Source organism: Trichosurus vulpecula, chromosome 4 (assembly GCF_011100635.1).
Source record: "Trichosurus vulpecula isolate mTriVul1 chromosome 4, mTriVul1.pri, whole genome shotgun sequence".
NCBI classification, from domain to species: Eukaryota; Metazoa; Chordata; class Mammalia; order Diprotodontia; family Phalangeridae; genus Trichosurus; species Trichosurus vulpecula.
The window spans coordinates 40,110,414-40,128,500 of NC_050576.1; the positions used below are offsets into that span (position 1 = coordinate 40,110,414).

Consider the following 18,087-nt stretch of genomic DNA (forward strand, 5'->3'; position numbering starts at 1 on the left):
CACACACACACACACACACACATATCCAAATAATTGTAATCAACCCTCCAAGGGCAGACATAAATAAATTTTAGGCGATCTTCTATTTTAGAAAATCCAAAACTTCTCCACCGGTGTAAGTCAGTGCAAGCTGACATCATCTCAAAAGATCCCCATCCAATGCTCCTCTGCATCCTTATTAGGTACTTCCTCTTTTTGTCTCCTCATTCAGCCACTCACACAAAGTGCTAGCTACGACTTTCAGTTTCCCTTCCTCTATTCCATTTACATATTTTTTTCTGCTGCTCAGAATTCTTTTGGAAAGTGGAAGCCCTCACAGTTCAGTGATCAGAGAGCTTTAGGTTAACAAACTGCCTGGAAGAGAGTCAGAGTCAAGAGATTAAGAGAAAAAACAAACAAAATCAAAGGAGTCACTGAAGATACAGAGACCGTGAAGTGAAGAAGTGGTAAGAACTTTTCTGTATTTTCTTCTCCAAACAGGCCCCTCAGAAACTGTAAAGCACCTGTACTCAATGTTTTATAATCTTTGCTTGGAGTTTTACGGGGATGGTGGGTGGATCAGTCATTTCCCCTAAAATAGGACATGGGTGGTCCTCAGCGGTGTCAGAGATCAGCAAAGTCTACATCAGTCTGGTCAGGAGTCACTTCAGAGCATTTGCTGTGTTCACTCCATGTGGAGCACCATTCTAGGCACTGGGTTCAGGGGGAGAGGTAACTGTTTGGCATAGAATGTTTCTGGGAAGCTGAACTATTTTAATATTGTCTGTGATACAAATTCCTAAAATTGTCCAGATGTTGAAAATGTTAAGGTTTGGTTGAGGACAGAGGAAAAGACCTGAGTAGGAATCTCCAGCCCACAGACACTGCCAAATCCTCCTTCCAGAATGTCATTCTATACAGCCAGTTTTCTCTTTCACTAGAATTAGACACTGTAGGACTGTGGGATCTTTAATGGCAATTTACCTATCTTGGTTTATTTATTCTTTACTCAGTTAGAAAATTGGAAATTTCTGAAACTAACTCAAGTCCAAACTTTCAAGTGCTCAAAATGCTAATGGCCAAAGCTATGCACAGCATTGAAGTAGGAAATATTTAATCAAGGTAGAAATTGTTGTGAATGAAAAGGTGAAAGAGCAAGCATTGGCCACAGCTCCAAATATATGTCTTTCTATTCCATGAACCTGTCCCCACAGAGAAGAAAACAGTCAGAGAGCACAGAGGGAGAAGTGACTTCTATGGGAGGGCATCTCATTCCATCATGAGGCCAGGGTTTGAGCAATCAGTAGCCAGAGGAGTCATAGTGTGTTGGATCCAGACTTTCCTCCTGACCAGATTGTTCCCCCTCTGGACAATTATGAGGGGGAAGAGGAGATGACTGCTAGCTCCTAGGGGAAGTGGCTGAGGGCAAGGTCTAGATCTTAGTACCTAAACTGTACTACTTCTAGACCTCCTGAGTATGGGGAGTGCCTGAAGACTAGGTGACTGATCTCTGGATGTCTGAGAGGCCATACGCCACTAGACAAATTGGAAGCTGTATTAATTTGGTCATTCACTTTTGTTTAAATGATTAATTGGTAAACTCTTGATGTAAGACCTGGTAGGAGAAGTCAAGTCAACAAGCTTTTATTAAGGGTCTACTAGGTGTGAGGTACTAAGCACTAAGAAACAAATAAAGCCCCCCACCCAACAAAAAGTCCCAGCTCTCCAAGAGTTCACAATCTAATGGGAGAGTTAATACTCAAACTACTATATAGAAATATATATATACATATATAGGATAAATTAGAGATAATTTTAAATTGTATTTAGAATTGGAAAGATGATCTCTGCTCAGAAAAATTGTTTATTGCACAACCCCCTCCTTTTCTTTTTCTTTCTTTTTCCTTCATTCCTTCCTTCTTTCCTTCATTCCTTTCTTTCTTTCTCTTTCTTTCTTCCTTCCTTTCTTTCTTTCCTTCTTTTGTTTCTTTCTTTCCTCTAACTCCTCACGTATATCAGTAATTCACCTTCTGGACAAAACAGCTGCCTGAACAAGAAGCCAACCACCCAGCTCATACATACCCACTCCAGCAGAATCCCTAGGTTCAAAGGAATTCATGATGAAGATGTCCAATGAAAAACCATAGTAGATGACTTCAACCTCAGAACTGTAAAGTTATCCAGAAGCCAATGGTAGCAATAGGAAAGAGGAACTTTTCAGCAAACCAGAGATGGCAGCTAGGTGGCAGAGCATTTAGGGCTTTGACACTGGAGTCAGGAAGAACTGAGTTCAAATCTAGTCTCAGACACTTACTAGCCAAGTGACAACACTAAGGCACCTACCTCAGTTTCCTCAACTGTAAAATAGGGATGATAATAGCACCTACTTCACAGGGTGGTTGTGAAGTCAAATGAGATATCTGTAAAGTGCTTACCACAGTGCCTTGTACATAGTAGGTGCTTAATAAATACTTGTTCCCTACCCTCATCAAGAAAACATGAAAGTGGTAAGAAATAAGTGGGTGACCACCTGGAGATCCTGGGTAACAACCAGTTAACAGGAAACAACCAAAGAGCAGCCAATGACCATAGCAATGTCAACCAACATAATGCCACAGCACCAAGACAGGGACAGCCCAGGCAACCACATCTCCAATGTCCTTAGCATTCTGTGCAGAGATACCAGAAAGGGCCCCAAAGACCCTGCCCTCTGAACCTTAAAGATCCAAAGGCAGAGGAGTAAGGCTGAGCCCCAGGAGAGGAATTTCAGCACAAGAACCCAGGGATCCAAGACAAGACCAAGTCTAAAACAGCTCAGCCTTTTAAAATTTAAGGGGTAGGAGAAGGGAATAAGCATTTATATAGTTCCTACTACGTGTCAGGTGTGTGGGATGGATTTTATGAATCCAAAAATTAACAACAGAGGCATCTCAAGGTGAAAGTAGAAAGGAAAATTTATTACGATCCTGCAGGAAAGGGCCACCCGGACATCGAGAGGACTTGGGGGTCCTCTCAGTGTCAGAGCGCACTGGACACAGAAAATTGGGGTGTTTATATAGGTCCCTAATCGCAATTCCCCCTCCCAACCTCCTTCCTCTCAGCTTGCAGACGTAAGCCTTGAGGGTACAATCTAGACGCGATAAATCTACCCAGGGACAACGGCAAGGAACAAACAGTATGGTTATTTTTTACAAGCAGGAGACAGTCATAAACCTCCCACCATCCTTATTTCATTCTACTATCAATCTCAAGGTAGTAAATCTGTCTTAAATGACAATGACGATTAAACAAACAGTTCGGTTATCGGTGACAGGCAGGAATTAGTTGTTAGTTACCTAATTCTGCACATCTATATTGCACCTGGCTTTTCGGCTTTCCATCCATTCTTCCCCAAACAGAGGTTCTCTTATCTTGGGGTCAATGTACAGGGGGTGAGTGTCCTGTGTCTTATCCTTATCCTCAGAGAATTTTATAGTTGCTGACTTATTCACCTCAACCCTTCTTTCTTCCAGGCCTCTCGCCATTAGGTAAATACACAGGACCTGTTCTTAACCTCGGGGGCCTACGGTCACTAGCTAAGCTTGTGGAGGGGAAAATATCTAAGTAGAGAAATGGGACTCACTATCCTACTTATTTCTATTTATTTAATTTGTTCCCTTTTATGAGAGGTCTTCACTCGTCCCACACACAGGCACTATGCTAGTGCTTCTTAAAAATATTATTTCACTTGATTCTTACAATAACCCCACGAGGTTGATGCTAATATTAACCATGTTTCACAGTTGAAGAAACTGAATCAAAAACTAAGGTGAAGGGTCACAAAGCTAGCAAGTGTCTGAGGGCAGATTTAAACTAGGCCTTCTGACACTAGGTTCTCCCAGTACTCTATCCACTATACCACCTTGCTTCCAGAAACAATTGGGCTGGCAGGAGGGGCAGGAGGGAAGCCTGGCCTTGGCAGAAATTATTTCTTCAGAAACTAAAGCTGGGGACATAAGAAAAATCAAGTAAAATTCCTAGAAGGGTAAAAAAAATTATTGTAAATCTAGAGATCCAAAAGGGAGTTAATAAATTACATAACAAATGCTAGTATATATTCACTCAAAGGAAAAAATGGATTTTATAAACCTTATACTGAGAAAGAGTTCATAGGCTCCACCAGACTTCCAAAGAGACTTAAGACATAAAAAAGGCTAAGAGGTCCTAAATTGGGGGATCTCTAAGGTCCATTCTAGCACAAAATGTAGGATCCTCTGGTTCCACCAGGTCATGAATAGAATCTGGGAATGAAGGACTACAAGAACAAAGGTCTAAAACTGAAAGTTTGCATCTAAAGCCCAAGGCGAGGTTTTTAAAAAATGGAATTGGATCATTTATAGAAATTATAATAAGAGAATAGCCCATCAGATACTGATGGAATCAAGCAAAGTTTGAGCTTGTGACTCCTTCAATGTGCTTAAATGTTCTAGCAGCTTTTGTGGAACTAGTCTATAGAATCCAGGAAAATCAAGCAGTGGTTTACACCTAGTTCACTATCCAGATCTCATTACCCAAACAGAGACAAAAGACTGGAGGAGACCTGGACAGGTGGGGGTGCTGTCTTTACCTAAGGATGGTCCACTAGTCACAGAAGTCTGAACCTACTGGTTCCTATACAGCTGATCAGCTCAAATAGTTGTAACAAGTATGTAGGGTGTAAATAAAGCCCAGAATTCTGTGCCCAACTAGATATGATCTCCTCTTCTCAATTAGAGACTGAATCCCCCGAGGGCAGGAAGTGGTTCTTTTCTTTGTTTGTCTCCTCCACAGCAATGGTTTATCCATAGGAGGGGCTTAGGGAGATGAAGCAACTAAAAGGGTCAAGCAATGGATGCTAAACTTGTGTACTCTGTGCTTTTCAAGTGAATCCCACCCTCAAATCTGCTTCCCTAGTAGGGACTCAGTGAAGATTTGTTCAACCAATGAATCTGGAATCCGATAGGATGATGCATATAAAAGAACTTGCAAACCTGAAAGCTATTATAATTTGTCACCAGAGTTAAGAGTCCTTCACAACTTAGCTCAGACTACCATTTCAGCCCTGTGGCACATTAATTTGACCTGGCCAAACAGGCCTTCTTGCTCTTCCTTGCAGACAACAGTAATATTTCCCATCTCTGAACCTTTGCACAGGCTGAACCCGATGCCTAGCATACAGTCTTTGCTCCAATAAGAGTCACCAGGGTCATTCGAGCTCAGATATCACCAACTACATCATTCCTTTCTTGATCACTCCACTGCTAATACCTCATCTCCAAATTTATCTTGTGTTCATTTTGTATATATCCTCTATGTACTTGTACATGGATATGTTGATTCCTTTAGAGAATGTAAGCCCCTTGAGGGAAGGATTATTTCCTCTTCTTTGTATCCCCAATGACTAGCATAGTGCCTAGAACATAGTAGATTCTTAATAAATATTCATTCACCGATTCACATGGAGACAGGTTAGAAGAGAGAAAAGAGCTCTGGAGTCAGAAGACCTGAGATCAGATCCTAACTTCCAATACCTACTATTTGTGCACGACAATTTAGGCAGGAACTGAGATGGCCTCTCAAGCTCTAGATTATGGTCCTACTACTGAAAGACACAAAGGGAGCCACACTCTCTTAATCAGTCAATCAACAAGCATTGATTAAGCACTTACTATGTTCCAAGCACTGTGCTAAGTGCTGAGAATACAAAAAGTCCTTGCCCTCAAGGAACTCACAAGGAAAACAAAATGTCCAGTCCAGCAACATACAGGATAAATTGGAGATAATCAATAGAGAGAAGGTATTTTCTTAGCATTAAGGGAGACTACAGGAAATGTGTTCTGTAGAAAGTGAAATTTTAAGTGGGACTTGAAGGAAACCAGAGAAGCCAAGAGGCAGAGAATGGGAGGGGGAAAATTTCAGGCATGGGGGACAAAAAAATGGAAGGAGGCCCCAGGATAGAGCGCTGGGAGACACCCAGGCTTAGGAAGCAGGGCCAGGATGATGATCTAGCAAAGGTGACTGAGAAGGAGCAGTCAGGCAGGTAGTAGGAGAAAGAAGAAAGAGTACCTGGAAGAAGACTGAAGGAAAAACACACTGACCAAAAGAGGGAAGAGCTGCATCAGCCAGTAGCCACTGCTGGGTACAATTCCCCAAGTGCTAAGATTTCCATGAGCTTTCTGGCTCAGTCACAGAGAAAACTACCCAGAGGTATCTCTCCAGCAAAGCTGCTAAGGGGCTATTCACCACCACCAATTTGCATGATAAAAAGTAATGATTTATATGCTAGTGACCTAGACAAAAAGAGAAACTAGATGAAAAGTTTGGGAAATAGCCTACAAATTAGGTACAGAAACGCAGTACAGTGATAATGGGGGATTTCAGTTGTCTAGACATTCGGTGGAGAGATCTCTCTGCCCAAAACCTAGCAAATAATTTTGTGACTTACCTTACTCATAATTTCAGCTGTCAAGTTGAAGAATCACCAACCAACATGGGGGAATATTTTATTCCAGAACTGATTCTCAGTAACAGGGAGGAACTGATTTGGGGTTGGGGGGGCGGGATGATGAGAACCCTGGGGGGAAGTGACTTTTCTCTCTGAGAGAATGATAGAGGAGAGAAAATCCAGGCAGGCTGTTCCCTAGATTTTTAAAAGCACATTTCAAAGGGTTCAGAGGAAAGATACATAGAATCCTGTGGACTAAAATTTTATTGGAACAGGTGGTCATTTGTTTGGTATGATATAGTGGAAACTCTTTGGGGGCATGGGTTGGATTTCTAGCTTTCAAAATTTGTGCTTCTGTGCCTCTGTAATATGGAGCTACAGGAACTTTGAATGAGGGAGTGACATGGCCAGACCTGCATTTAGGAAAACCTCTTTTGTCAGGTTTAAATCGAATGATTGGGAAGGAGAAGAGACTTGAGAGAGGGAAATGAATTAGGAGACTATTGCAATAATCCAGGCAAGAGATGATGAGGGTCTGAACTAGGATGATTGCTGTGTGACTGGAAAGAAGGGGAGATATACATACATACATACATACACACGTACATATGTGTACATACATACACAGATAGGAGAAATATTCTGGAGACAGAAATGTCAGGATATGGTCACTGATTAGACATTGGGTAAAATGAAAGTGAGGATTCCTTGAAATATTGAAGCATCATAATTTCAGTTGGCATATATAAGCACTAATAATTAAAGAGCTGGGAACAGGCTAGCTAGGGGCCCCCCAGTGCCACACAGGAAGGAGTATAAGAATCCCAAAGAAGTATCGCATGTTTGTGAATGCATCCTCCTAATGCTAGGTGAAGTATGGTACTGCCAAGAGAACACTGGATTTTAGAGTCAGAGGACTTGAGTTCAAATCCAACCTTTATGACTGTGTCAACCATCCAGCTAGCAGCTGCTGTGTGGGTGTAAAACCAACAACAACCAGCACACAGAATGCTGCAAACCCAGGTCCTTTTGATCTGCTTTATTTAAGGAAAGCAACGTTAAAGGGTTAACAATCTTACTGTAATCCAGCATACAAATGTCATTTACTTAGTTCAGGGGAAAAAACCCAGCACCCTGAATTACAGACCAAATGCAATTGGTAGTTATCAACATCTGAGTGTTCAGCCGGGGAGCTCATTACAATGGCTGGACCAGAGTCACGCTGGCCCAGAGTCACCTCACCCAGGCTGGGTGTGGAAAAGTTCTCCATCCCTAATATCACATCACATACAAATCAATGACTCCCAATTGTCTCAGTGCTGAGAAATACAAAAACACCCACTTTATCTGCCCCATTCAAACAAAGGCCAGAATCATTAAAGGTCAACAGCAAAAAGTCCCACCTTAATTACTATTACAATGACTAATAACCTCTCTGACTTTGGGCAAATATTTCACCTCTCTAAGCCTCAGCTTCCTCATCATTGAACAAGAAGATGGCTAAGGTCTCTCCCAGTGCTAAATCTAAGAATCTGGGCAGGAGTGGCTCTAGAGTTGGAGTTAAAGGACCTGGGTATAAAACCGATCTCTGCTATTTATTGGCTGTGTGACTTTGCCAGTCACTTAAGCTTTCTGTGCTTCAGGTTCCTGTAAACTGGATTAGATGACCTCTAAGGTTACTTCCAGGTCAAAAATTCTTATACTTTTGCAATCTGAAATAGTTTCAGAGCAACAGAAAAATATGGGAAGAGGTAACTGTTACTACTTTTTATTGTAAATTGCATTTGAAGTGATAGAGGCTGGATACACATAAGAAATTACATTTAGGTCCCAATTAATGCAAAAATTAATTCCCTGACATGGTTGCATTATTAGGATTCATACTACAAACTTCCATTGGTCTGGAATCAATTACTATATTTTAACTTTGAATATTGTAATTCAAATACACATGATCACTTCCCAGGATTCATTTTTTGCACTAATCAGGATCTAATTATAAGGGTATTAATAGGGAGAGAGACAAGAGGGCCTCTGGTTCTGCCTGGAAACACAGTCTATGGAGAAGGTCACAAGTGATAGAAGGAGTATGGCCCTGAAAATGCTGTTTCCTAGCTCAGGATTGAGAAATGGCTAGTGTTTCCCAGGTCCTATTTGAGCAGCCTTTGGATTTTCAGGTAACATTCCACCTCCAACATGGCCCGTAACATTTGGATGCCAGCCCCAGTCTGCCTAATCGAAAATAGTAATGGGCAATTCATGGTGAATCAGGAAGCACTGCAGGTCCTTACCACAGTTACCCAGCCTGTGGTGGTGGTGGCAATTGTGGGACTCTATCGCACTGGAAAATCCTACCTGATGAACAAGCTGGCAGGGCAGAAAACTGGTAAGTCCAATTGGTAAGGCTATGACATATCACTCTGTATACACGTACAGAAGATTATCCATTTGGATCAGATTAGGGTCATGGTGATAAGAATAAATACATCTTTACAGGCAAGGTAGCGCTCTTGATTCCTTTCAAATACAATAATGAAGAAATAGGACAGAGAAGGGAATTCAAATATCATATTACAGAAGTTTTTCTTTTATAAGTGACATGGAGAGCATAAAAAATAAAATCAAGGTAGAGCCCATGAATCAGGGAATTCAAAATAAATAGGCTAAAAGGGAAAACAAGTAATGAGGAAGACAAAGAAGAGGACAATTTTTTTTTTAAAAAAAAGGGAGTAGCAACAAAAGGGAGAAGATTAAAAAATCATTGACCAAAAAAAATAGTTACATAGATATGGTGATGTTTAAGATGATATCATCTTAATAAAGAAATATAGAGAGGTGTATTTTACATACTGCTTAGCAGTTCTGATAAGATGTTCTAAATTCTTTTGGCTACTTTTTCCATTTTATTACTTAAAAAGAGAGCTTAAAATGAGAGATTTTGAACCAAACTCTTAATGGGGTAGAGATAAAGGTTTAAGAGAGAGAGAGGAAAGAACAAATAAAAAATAAGCAGAGAAATTCACAAGGTAAATAGTGGCAAAGAATTGAGAATGGGTCTGTTAAATGGGAATGAGATGAGAATATAGGAGTGGGGTGAACAAAGTGGAAATGCACTGGTGTAAAATTAAATTCAACAGCCTCTCTCTTAGAAACTATAGCTAATAGTCTGTGAGAAGAGTAGGAGTTTAAGAGTTATTTTGGAGAGACTATTACCTGTGACAGCTGAAGAGAGGAGAGAGAAAGAAACTAAAACAATTTATCTGTAGAAATAATTTAATATAACATATATCTCACAAGAGATATGAAAAGAATTCTTGAGAAAAAATTTTGATGCATATCCTGAAAGAATTGAGCAGTGTTACTAAGTTTCTAAAATCGAGAAGTTCATGGTGGTCAGTCATTGAAAGTGACTTTGGCTATGACTTTTTCTCAGCTTCTATGTTATAAATACTCATTCTTGATTCACAGTGACACTAGCATAAAAGTAGTTTAAACTTAAAAACCAATCAAAAAACCCTCATGTACAAGATACTGATTTTTAAAAGATAATGTATAAAATAAATAAGAGAAGAAAGTCAGATGTCAAATGTGGACTGGGTACATAATACAATAAAATGAAATAATGTGACAGAGTACATAAGAAACCAGAACACTACAATTTAAAAAACACAACCAAAAAGAAATATTTATCTAGAATGAAAAGAAGAGAAGGGAACAAAACTTATTATGCATCAGAATGATTCCATAAAAGTAGAGGCTGAATGAAGCTATAAAACAAAACAGAAACAAAAATTCATATTACCAAGAGAGATATACAGGAAATGATATTATGATTAAAGTGTAGACAATGAAGCAATACTACACTGACTCTATAGGCACCATATGGAAGAATATTAATTTCATTTTTAAATATTAACCAAATTAGAAAAGAATGACATAGATAGTAACAAAATAATTATAGGTGATTTTAATGTTCCCTTCTCAGAGCTAGTGGTGCCCTATTGCTTCTAGGTTTAAATACAAATCCCTCTTTGGGTCATTTAAAGCTTTTTACACTCAGTCTACATCCAGCACTCTTTCCAGTACAACTCTGATTGGAAAGTCCTCCATATGCCCCAAATCTCAAAACTCCTACTTTGCTACCATCTGGTCCATCTCTCTAAACTCTTCTGCAGGTTTCTCCCTTGGCTCCACAGTGCAGTCTCACACCAAGGGCATCTGGATGTGGTGTGTTCCTCATCCCATTGAGCCAAATCACACCCTCATTCTTCTGGACACTGAGGGTCTGGGTGATGTGGAGAAGGTAAGAAGAGGCGGATGCCACCCTGCTCAACCAAATGTTATTAAACACTGTTGTTCTAGGCCTCAGGTGTAACAACAACCAAACAAGTTGCTTTTCCCCCACTGCGTAATTATGGTTATCTAGGGCATCTCGCAGAAATGGCAAAGTGTCATCCATTAAGTCCAGATACTATGATCTAACTTCTAGGGTGACAATAAGAATGACACATGGATCTTTGCCCTGGCCGTGCTACTGAGCAGCACCTTTGTCTACAACAGCATGGGCACCATCAACCAGCAGGCCATGGACCAGCTACAGTATCCTTTCTGCACAAAATGAGATGACATTAAGAAATCAATTTGCAAACTTGAAGGTCTATACCAGGGGTGGGGAACCTGTGGCCTCAAGGTCACACGTGGCCTTCTAGGTCCTTGGGTGTGGCCTTTGGACTGAGTCCAAGTTTTACAGAACAAATCCTTTTATTAAGGGGATTTGTTCTGTGAAGTTTGGATTCAGCCAAAGGGCCACACTTCAGGACCTAGAAGGCCACATGAGGCTTCGAGGCCATAGATTCCCCAGCCCTGGTCTATACAAATGCTAGCTATTACTGCTAAAGGAAGAACAAAATAGGGCTGGGACAGCTCCCCTCTTCTCTAAGGAGGACTCTGTAAAGCCTATATTTTATGATATTGGGGGCCATCTCTAGTCATCCAGATCTATATCTTGCCACTGGGCCCAGATGGCTCCAGAGGAGAGAGTGAGGCTGGTGACATTGCACCACCCTCTGTCACTTAAATCTAATTCACTTGCAAGTCAAGACATCTCCTTTCTAATGTCATGGTCCTCTTTAAGAACAAAGGATAAACAACAGTAACAATTTCATTATGTCACTAATAACAAAAAGATAGGAGAGACAAAGAGAGAAAAAGAGTCAGAAAGAGAGACAGAGAAAGACAAAGTCAAAGAGACAGAGATTGGAAGCATACCCTAGTGCAGCGGTGGGGACCCTGCCACCTAAAGGCAACATGAGGCCCTCTGGCTCCTCAAGTTCAGCCCTTAGATGGAATTCCAACTTCATAAAACAAATACCCTTACTAAAAGGATTTGTTCTGTAAGGCTTGGACTCAATCAAAAAGCCACACCCAAGGACCTAGGAGGCCACAAGTTCCTCATCCCCTGGAGTGGATAGAGAGCCCCTAATGCAGTCAGATAGATCTGGGTTATCATTTTATTTCTGACAAGGCAAAACATTTAATGTCTCAGTGCTCCTAGACAACTCTAAAACTGTATAAATCATCAGCACATATCAGTCTGTACTTGTAAGGGAAAATTCCTCGTTGGGAGTACCTTATACTGATGAAAACAAGGATCCAGTCAAACACTCTGTTTCTGTCTCTGTCTGTCTCTGTCTGTCTCTCTCTGTCTCTCTCTCTCTGTCTCTCTCTCCCTCCCTCTCTCAGTAATTGTCAGGAAAATCTCTTATGTTCCTGCTAAAAATGCAAGTTGATTCAAGGGAAGGAGAAGTAGAAGACTTTAGGGAATTGGGAGACTTAAGGAATGATGGCTGTTGGACTCTTTTTCTGCCACTTTGCCTTAATTAACACCCCCAGCTATGTGACAGAACTGACAGATAAAATCAAGACAAAATCCTCCCCCAGCACTGAGCAGATGAATGACTCCATGGAATTTGCAAGTCTCTTCCCAGACTTTGTGTGGACTGTGCGTGATTTCATCTTGGAGTTGGAAATCGATGGGCAGCCTATCACCTCTGATCAGTACCTGGAGAATGCCCTGAAAGTGAAGAAAGGTCCCAGGGATGGAGGGTTGGGCAATGAGGGAAATCCCAGAAACTGCTCTTATTTCTGTCCAGTTTCTCTATGTATAGTCATAGTGCCTAGCCTCCTCATAAAAGAGGAACATGGTGCAGGGCTTAGAAGAAAACCAGATGACGAGGTTCAACTAATAATTGTATTCATGGGACAAGTTCTTCATTCTTTTTCTTTTCTCTCTCCTGACTCAAACTCATGCCTACAGATATCAGGGTTAAGAGTCAGTTAAATGTTCTAAACAGGACACGATTGGACGAGACTGAACTCCAGGCCAACTTTCGCTCTATGACATGTTCTTCCTCCTTCCCTTTCCTCAGGTACCAGTGAAGAAGCCAGGCTGTGTATCCGAAAGTTCTTTGAAAACAGGAAATGCTTCATCTTTGTCCCACCTGCTCATGGGAAGAAGCTCAAACAGCTTGAGGAACTTCATGATGATGAACTTGACGTTGACTTTGTGGAAAATACTAAAAACTTCTGCAATTACATCTTTAATGACGCTAAGACCAAGACTCTCCCAGGAGGTGGCATAGTCAATGGGCCCCGTGAGTCTTGTCACCAGCACTTCCCATGACCTCCTTATGGCACTTTTAGGGAACACTAGGGTGAGGCAGAGAGGAGTCTTCCTAGGGTAACCACGGACAAAGGCAATGACTGTCTTCTTGCACCAGGCCAGTCATATGTATCACATTTGTAAGAACTTTGGTAACCAAAAACATCTTTCTCATTTCCTGTTTCCTAAATATTTTTAATGCTGCCTGATTCTATCAGAAAGCTCACTTTCCGAGGAACAAAATGAAACCCCCTACTCTCCTCCCTGGAAAAGAATAAAAATACAGCCTCATTCCTAAACAGGGTAGCTCTGGCCATTCTCCTGATCACTCCATTTATCTTCCCTCTATAGGTCTAGGAAACCTGGTCCTGAACTATGTCGAAGCCATCACCAGTGGACATGTTCCATGTATGGAGAATGCAGTCTTGGCACTGGCGCAGCTAGAGAACTCAGCTGCCGTTCAAAGGGCCCTTACACTATATGAAGAGACAATGAGGCAGAAGGTCCAGTTCCCCACGGAAACCATTCAAGAACTGTTGGATGTCCATGCCATCTGTAAGAGGGAAGCCACTCAAGTCTTCATCAAGGACTCTTTCAAGGATATGAATCAGGAATTCCAAACAACACTGGAGGTACCTTTGTTATTTTAGGACTTTGCCTATGAACTATAGCTCTTACTAAATTTGAAAGCCACAGACCTCAGTATGGTGACCCTGACAGCTCATTTTCAATATTATCAGTAACTGATAGGCTATGACTCTTATGTGCTCTATAGATATAGTGTAGTATGATCACCTAATACATATCATCTAATACATATTTGAAAAGGAAAAAGGTTACACATGAAAGGCCCACTTGAGGCTTTTGGTCTGCAATGTGGGTTACATACTATGGTATATCGTCCAAAGCGAAGACAGTAGTGGGAAAGTATTTCCAGAAATTTCAGATCAAGACACTTGTACTCTTCACACATTGAAGGATCTGCTAGGAGTTGATCTCAAGCTAATGGATCCGAGGACAGATGTGATTCTTTTCACTGCCTCTAAAAGTGCACAGAAACAACAGATTTTGGTTCTCTAAGAATGTATATAAGAAGGAGAAGTGCCTAATATTTTCTTTTTTAAAAATTATTTTCTCTTTAATTGATGGAATAAAACAAGCATTTTCATAACAGAGCATGAAAAAGATGATTGCACATGAAACTGCAAATCTATTACATAAAATTTGCTATTCCTTTTAAATATATAATCAAATTGTCGTATAACTTTCTTATTTTAATTTTTGTCCTTTCCCTCCCCTCCCCTAGATATGACTACCATTAGACACAAATAGATATACATATGTAAAATCATTCAATACAGACATCTATTTATCAGTTCTTTCTCTGGGTGCACATAGCTTCTTTCTTTACATGACCTTTATTTTTAATTTCTGTACTTATAATAGTTAAAATGGCTTGTTTGTTCAAAGTTATTCTTAAAACAATATTGCTGTCACTATATACAGTGTTCTTTCAGTTCTGCTCATTTCTCTCATTATTTCATGCAAGTCTTTCCATCTTTTTCTAAGATCACTGAGCTCATCATTTCTTACAGTACAATAGTATTCTATCACAGCCACATACCCCAAACCTAACATTTTCTTAAGGCGAATCTTCTGAAGGAAAACAGAACACTTCAAGAAAAGGTTGGACAGTCACTTGGGCAGCATAGAGCATGGAAGATTAGATGACTACTGAGGTTCTTTTGAATTCTGAAATTATGTGATTCTTTTGCACCCCTTGTGGCTTATTCCTTTTTTCTTTATTTAATCACTCTAAAGATTCAGCTAGAAGCCAAGCTAGATGACTTCCGACAACACAATAAAAGAGAGTCCCTAGACCGGTGCACCGCTTTGCTTCAGAATATTTTCGGTCCTCTGGAGGAAGAAGTGAAGCAGCAAGCCTTCTCCAAACCAGGAGGCTATGGCATCTTTCTTCAGAAGAAGCAAGAGCTCATATCTAAGTACCACCAGCAGCCCAAGAAGGGGATGCAGGTAAACCTTCCCTATGGGCACAGGTTCAGGGTTGCAGAGTAAGGGGAGACAGGGAACTTTAAGGGTCTTTTCCAAGCCTCAAGGTGAACAGTTAATAGTACTGTCAGCTGGAGTGACCCACAGGGAAGCTCTACTCAGATGAATGAACAAGCCTTGGCTTTACCCTCACATCAGGATTACCTGTTTCGTATTCATTGTCTTCCTATCCTCCAGGCAGAAAAGACTTTGGAAGAATACTTGAAGTCAAAGGAAACTGTAGCTGATGCAATTAACCAGGCAGACAAAATACTTACTGCCAAAGCAAAAGAGATAGAAGGTGAGAAATACATGAAAGAGACTCTAACCTGAGAAATACTGAGAACTGTGAGCTCTGCCTTCAGAAATGTTATTTAAGATGACTTGATGTCCTTGAGAGCATTTGAAATCAAGAAAGATTCCTTTTTTGCTTCCTAAATATTTCTTTCTCTCTAAACAAGTCCTAGTTACACTAGTGAAGAGGTGCAATAAGTTTGTTCTATGTAGTAAAACCAACAGTAAACAGGTGAGTAAAAGGCTGGGGGAGTGAGCAGCCTATTACCTCTAGTTGTTTTTGTTCAGTTGTTTTAGTCATGTCCCACTCTTTGTGACCCCATTTCGGGTTTTCGTGGTGAAGATACGGCAGTGGTTTTCCACTTCCTTCTCCAACTCATTCTACAGATGAGGAAACTGAGGCAAATAGAGTTAAGCAACTTGCCCATAGTCACACAGCTAGGAAATGTCTGGATCCAGATTTGAACTCAGGTCTTCCTGACTCCAGGCCTGGCTCACTATTCACTACACCACCCAGAAGCCCTTTCTACCTTTAGTTAAGTTTTTATAATTCTTCTTCCTTCTCAGAACAACAGAGGAGAGCACAAGCTGCAGCAGATGCTGCAAGAGAGTTGGAAATACAGCAAAGAAGGCAGGAGCAGATAAAGTTGGAAAATGAAAGGAGACAGCAAGAGCAGCTAAGACAAATGGCTGCAAACATGGAAGCCCAGAGGAAGCGATTGTTGGCAGAGCAAGAGAGAGAGCAGGCTAGGAGACTACAGGTATTACAACACCCCTGTTCAACATCTGTCCTCTTCCCCATTCCCCTTAATGATTTAAGTAAATGAAGACCATGCAGTTACAACCCTTGAATAGTGACAGATTTTTCTCCCTAAAGGAAGACTAATATAGTCTAGGACAACATCTCCTATCTCTTTTTAATAATCCATTTTGTGGACATTTATTAAGTACCTATTCTGTACAGTCACTATGTCAGCCTCTGAAGATAAGGGGAAAAAGATGCAAAAGAAAGGAGGGAGAAAGAAAAGGAAGGAAGTAGGGAAGGAGGAAAGGAAGGAATAATTGAAGAGCAGGAAAGAGGGAGGGGGAAGGAAAAAGGAATTAAGGAAGGAGGAAAAAAGGAAGAGAGTAAGGCAGGAAAGTAGGGAGAAAAGAAAGAGGAAAGGGAAGGGAAGAAAGAAGGGTGGGAAAAAAGAGAGGGAGGAAGAGAGGAAGGAAAGAAGGGAAGGAGGGAGGAAAGAAAGGAAGGAAGAAAAGATGAGAAGGAGGGATAAAGGGAAGAAGGGAAGAAAGAAAAAAGAAAAGTGGGAGAGAGGGAGGAAAGAAGGTGTTAGGGAGAAAGGGAAGGAGAGAGGAAAGGGAAGGGAAAATTCAGAGTATTCAAAGAGTTATTATATTTTTCTGAACTTCTAGCATGCCTCTCTGTACCACTCCTTGAACAATTAGATATATTGCCTCGTATTGTTTGTTTTCTTTATATGTGTGCATGTTGTTTTCCTAACTAGTTTGTAAACTCCCCCAAGGTAAGATTGATATTTTGTTTCTTGGTATCCTCCACAGAGTTTAGCAAATTATCTTCTATGTTCATATATTCAATGATGGAAATTATTAAGCAGCTAGAACTTGAGGCTACCAATCACTAGAAAACCCAGTAGCATTTGACCTCCCTGAAGGCAGGGACTTCTCCTGTTCTTGTCTTTGTATCCCACCACCTTGAACCTAGTAATAGTGCTTACTTGTGTAAAATTCTATTGCCAAACCAGAGAGGTGCCCCTTTGATTTCATCTACACTTGGCCTGTTGGATGCCTTTTTGTTCTCACTTCTCTGCAGGAACAAGCACAATTACTCCAGGAACAGCAAAGGAGGGCGATTGCTGAACAACAGCTCCAGATCCAGAATTTGCAGGCCCAATGTCACCACCGTCACTCACGTAATGACTGTATTATATCCTGAAGATAAGAGTTTCACCATCTCACTGAACCATCGCTACAGTGTCAGTTAAATGAGAAATGCTTATGCTTAGGACAAGGCACAAGAGACTTAGCTTACTGAAATAATAGGAGAATTTTCCAATTGTACAATTAAATGTATCTCAGAAAGGATCTGTCAAACCCTGCACCAAAGGATGTGTCTTTTTTTTTGACAATATCTGTGACAAGTAAGTGTTCATTCAGCCTCAGCTCAAAGGCCCCCAAGGTGGAGAATTCACTCCCTCTATAGGTAAGGTATCCTGTTCCATTTTTGGTCAGCCCTCTTTATTCAGAGGTCTTTCTTTAGCAGGAGCCAAGAACCTTCCCTGCAAATGCCATCTAGCTCTGCTCTCTGTGAACTTCTTCACCTTGTCTCATCCTTTCTTTAGCATTACAACCTTTCAACTATTTGAAGACAAATATCATGAAACAGAAATTGGAAAAAAAGACAAGAAAAAAGAGGAGGAAAGGGACATTTGGTGGGTTAAAGCAGAGCCAACAAGATGTTTGCTGCTGCCAAGCTTTCCCATGTGTTTTCCCATTATATTTATAAGGAACTATGCAAGTGCTCTCCTCCCTCACTCTGAGGAATGCCAATAAATCAGTGCTTGTTGCCATAGACTGTTCTACCTCCAATTGCAGTTGGACTTGAGTTTAAGGGCCTCTGAGC

At 40.8% G+C, this 18,087-nt stretch overlaps 1 protein-coding gene across 3 annotated transcripts; it reads left to right on the forward strand.

The window, feature by feature from the left end:
- The first annotated feature begins 226 nt into the window (after window positions 1-226).
- On the forward strand, window positions 227-17,549 carry LOC118848802 (guanylate-binding protein 1-like). 3 transcript variants are annotated; one of them, XM_036757827.1, is made up of 11 exons: window positions 227-446; window positions 8,605-8,828; window positions 10,618-10,745; window positions 10,932-11,041; window positions 12,335-12,531; window positions 12,871-13,095; window positions 13,455-13,735; window positions 14,925-15,137; window positions 15,351-15,453; window positions 16,014-16,207; window positions 17,278-17,549. In XM_036757827.1, the coding sequence occupies exons 2-11, from the start codon at window positions 8,639-8,641 to the stop codon at window positions 17,398-17,400; spliced, it is 1,764 nt and encodes a 587-aa protein (XP_036613722.1). In that variant the 5' UTR covers window positions 227-446; window positions 8,605-8,638; the 3' UTR covers window positions 17,401-17,549. The 3 variants fall into 3 exon arrangements, with proteins under 3 accessions (XP_036613722.1, XP_036613721.1, XP_036613723.1); XM_036757826.1 differs by having other exon boundaries at window positions 8,620-8,828; XM_036757828.1 differs by lacking the exon at window positions 8,605-8,828.
- Window positions 17,550-18,087: the final 538 nt, after the last annotated feature.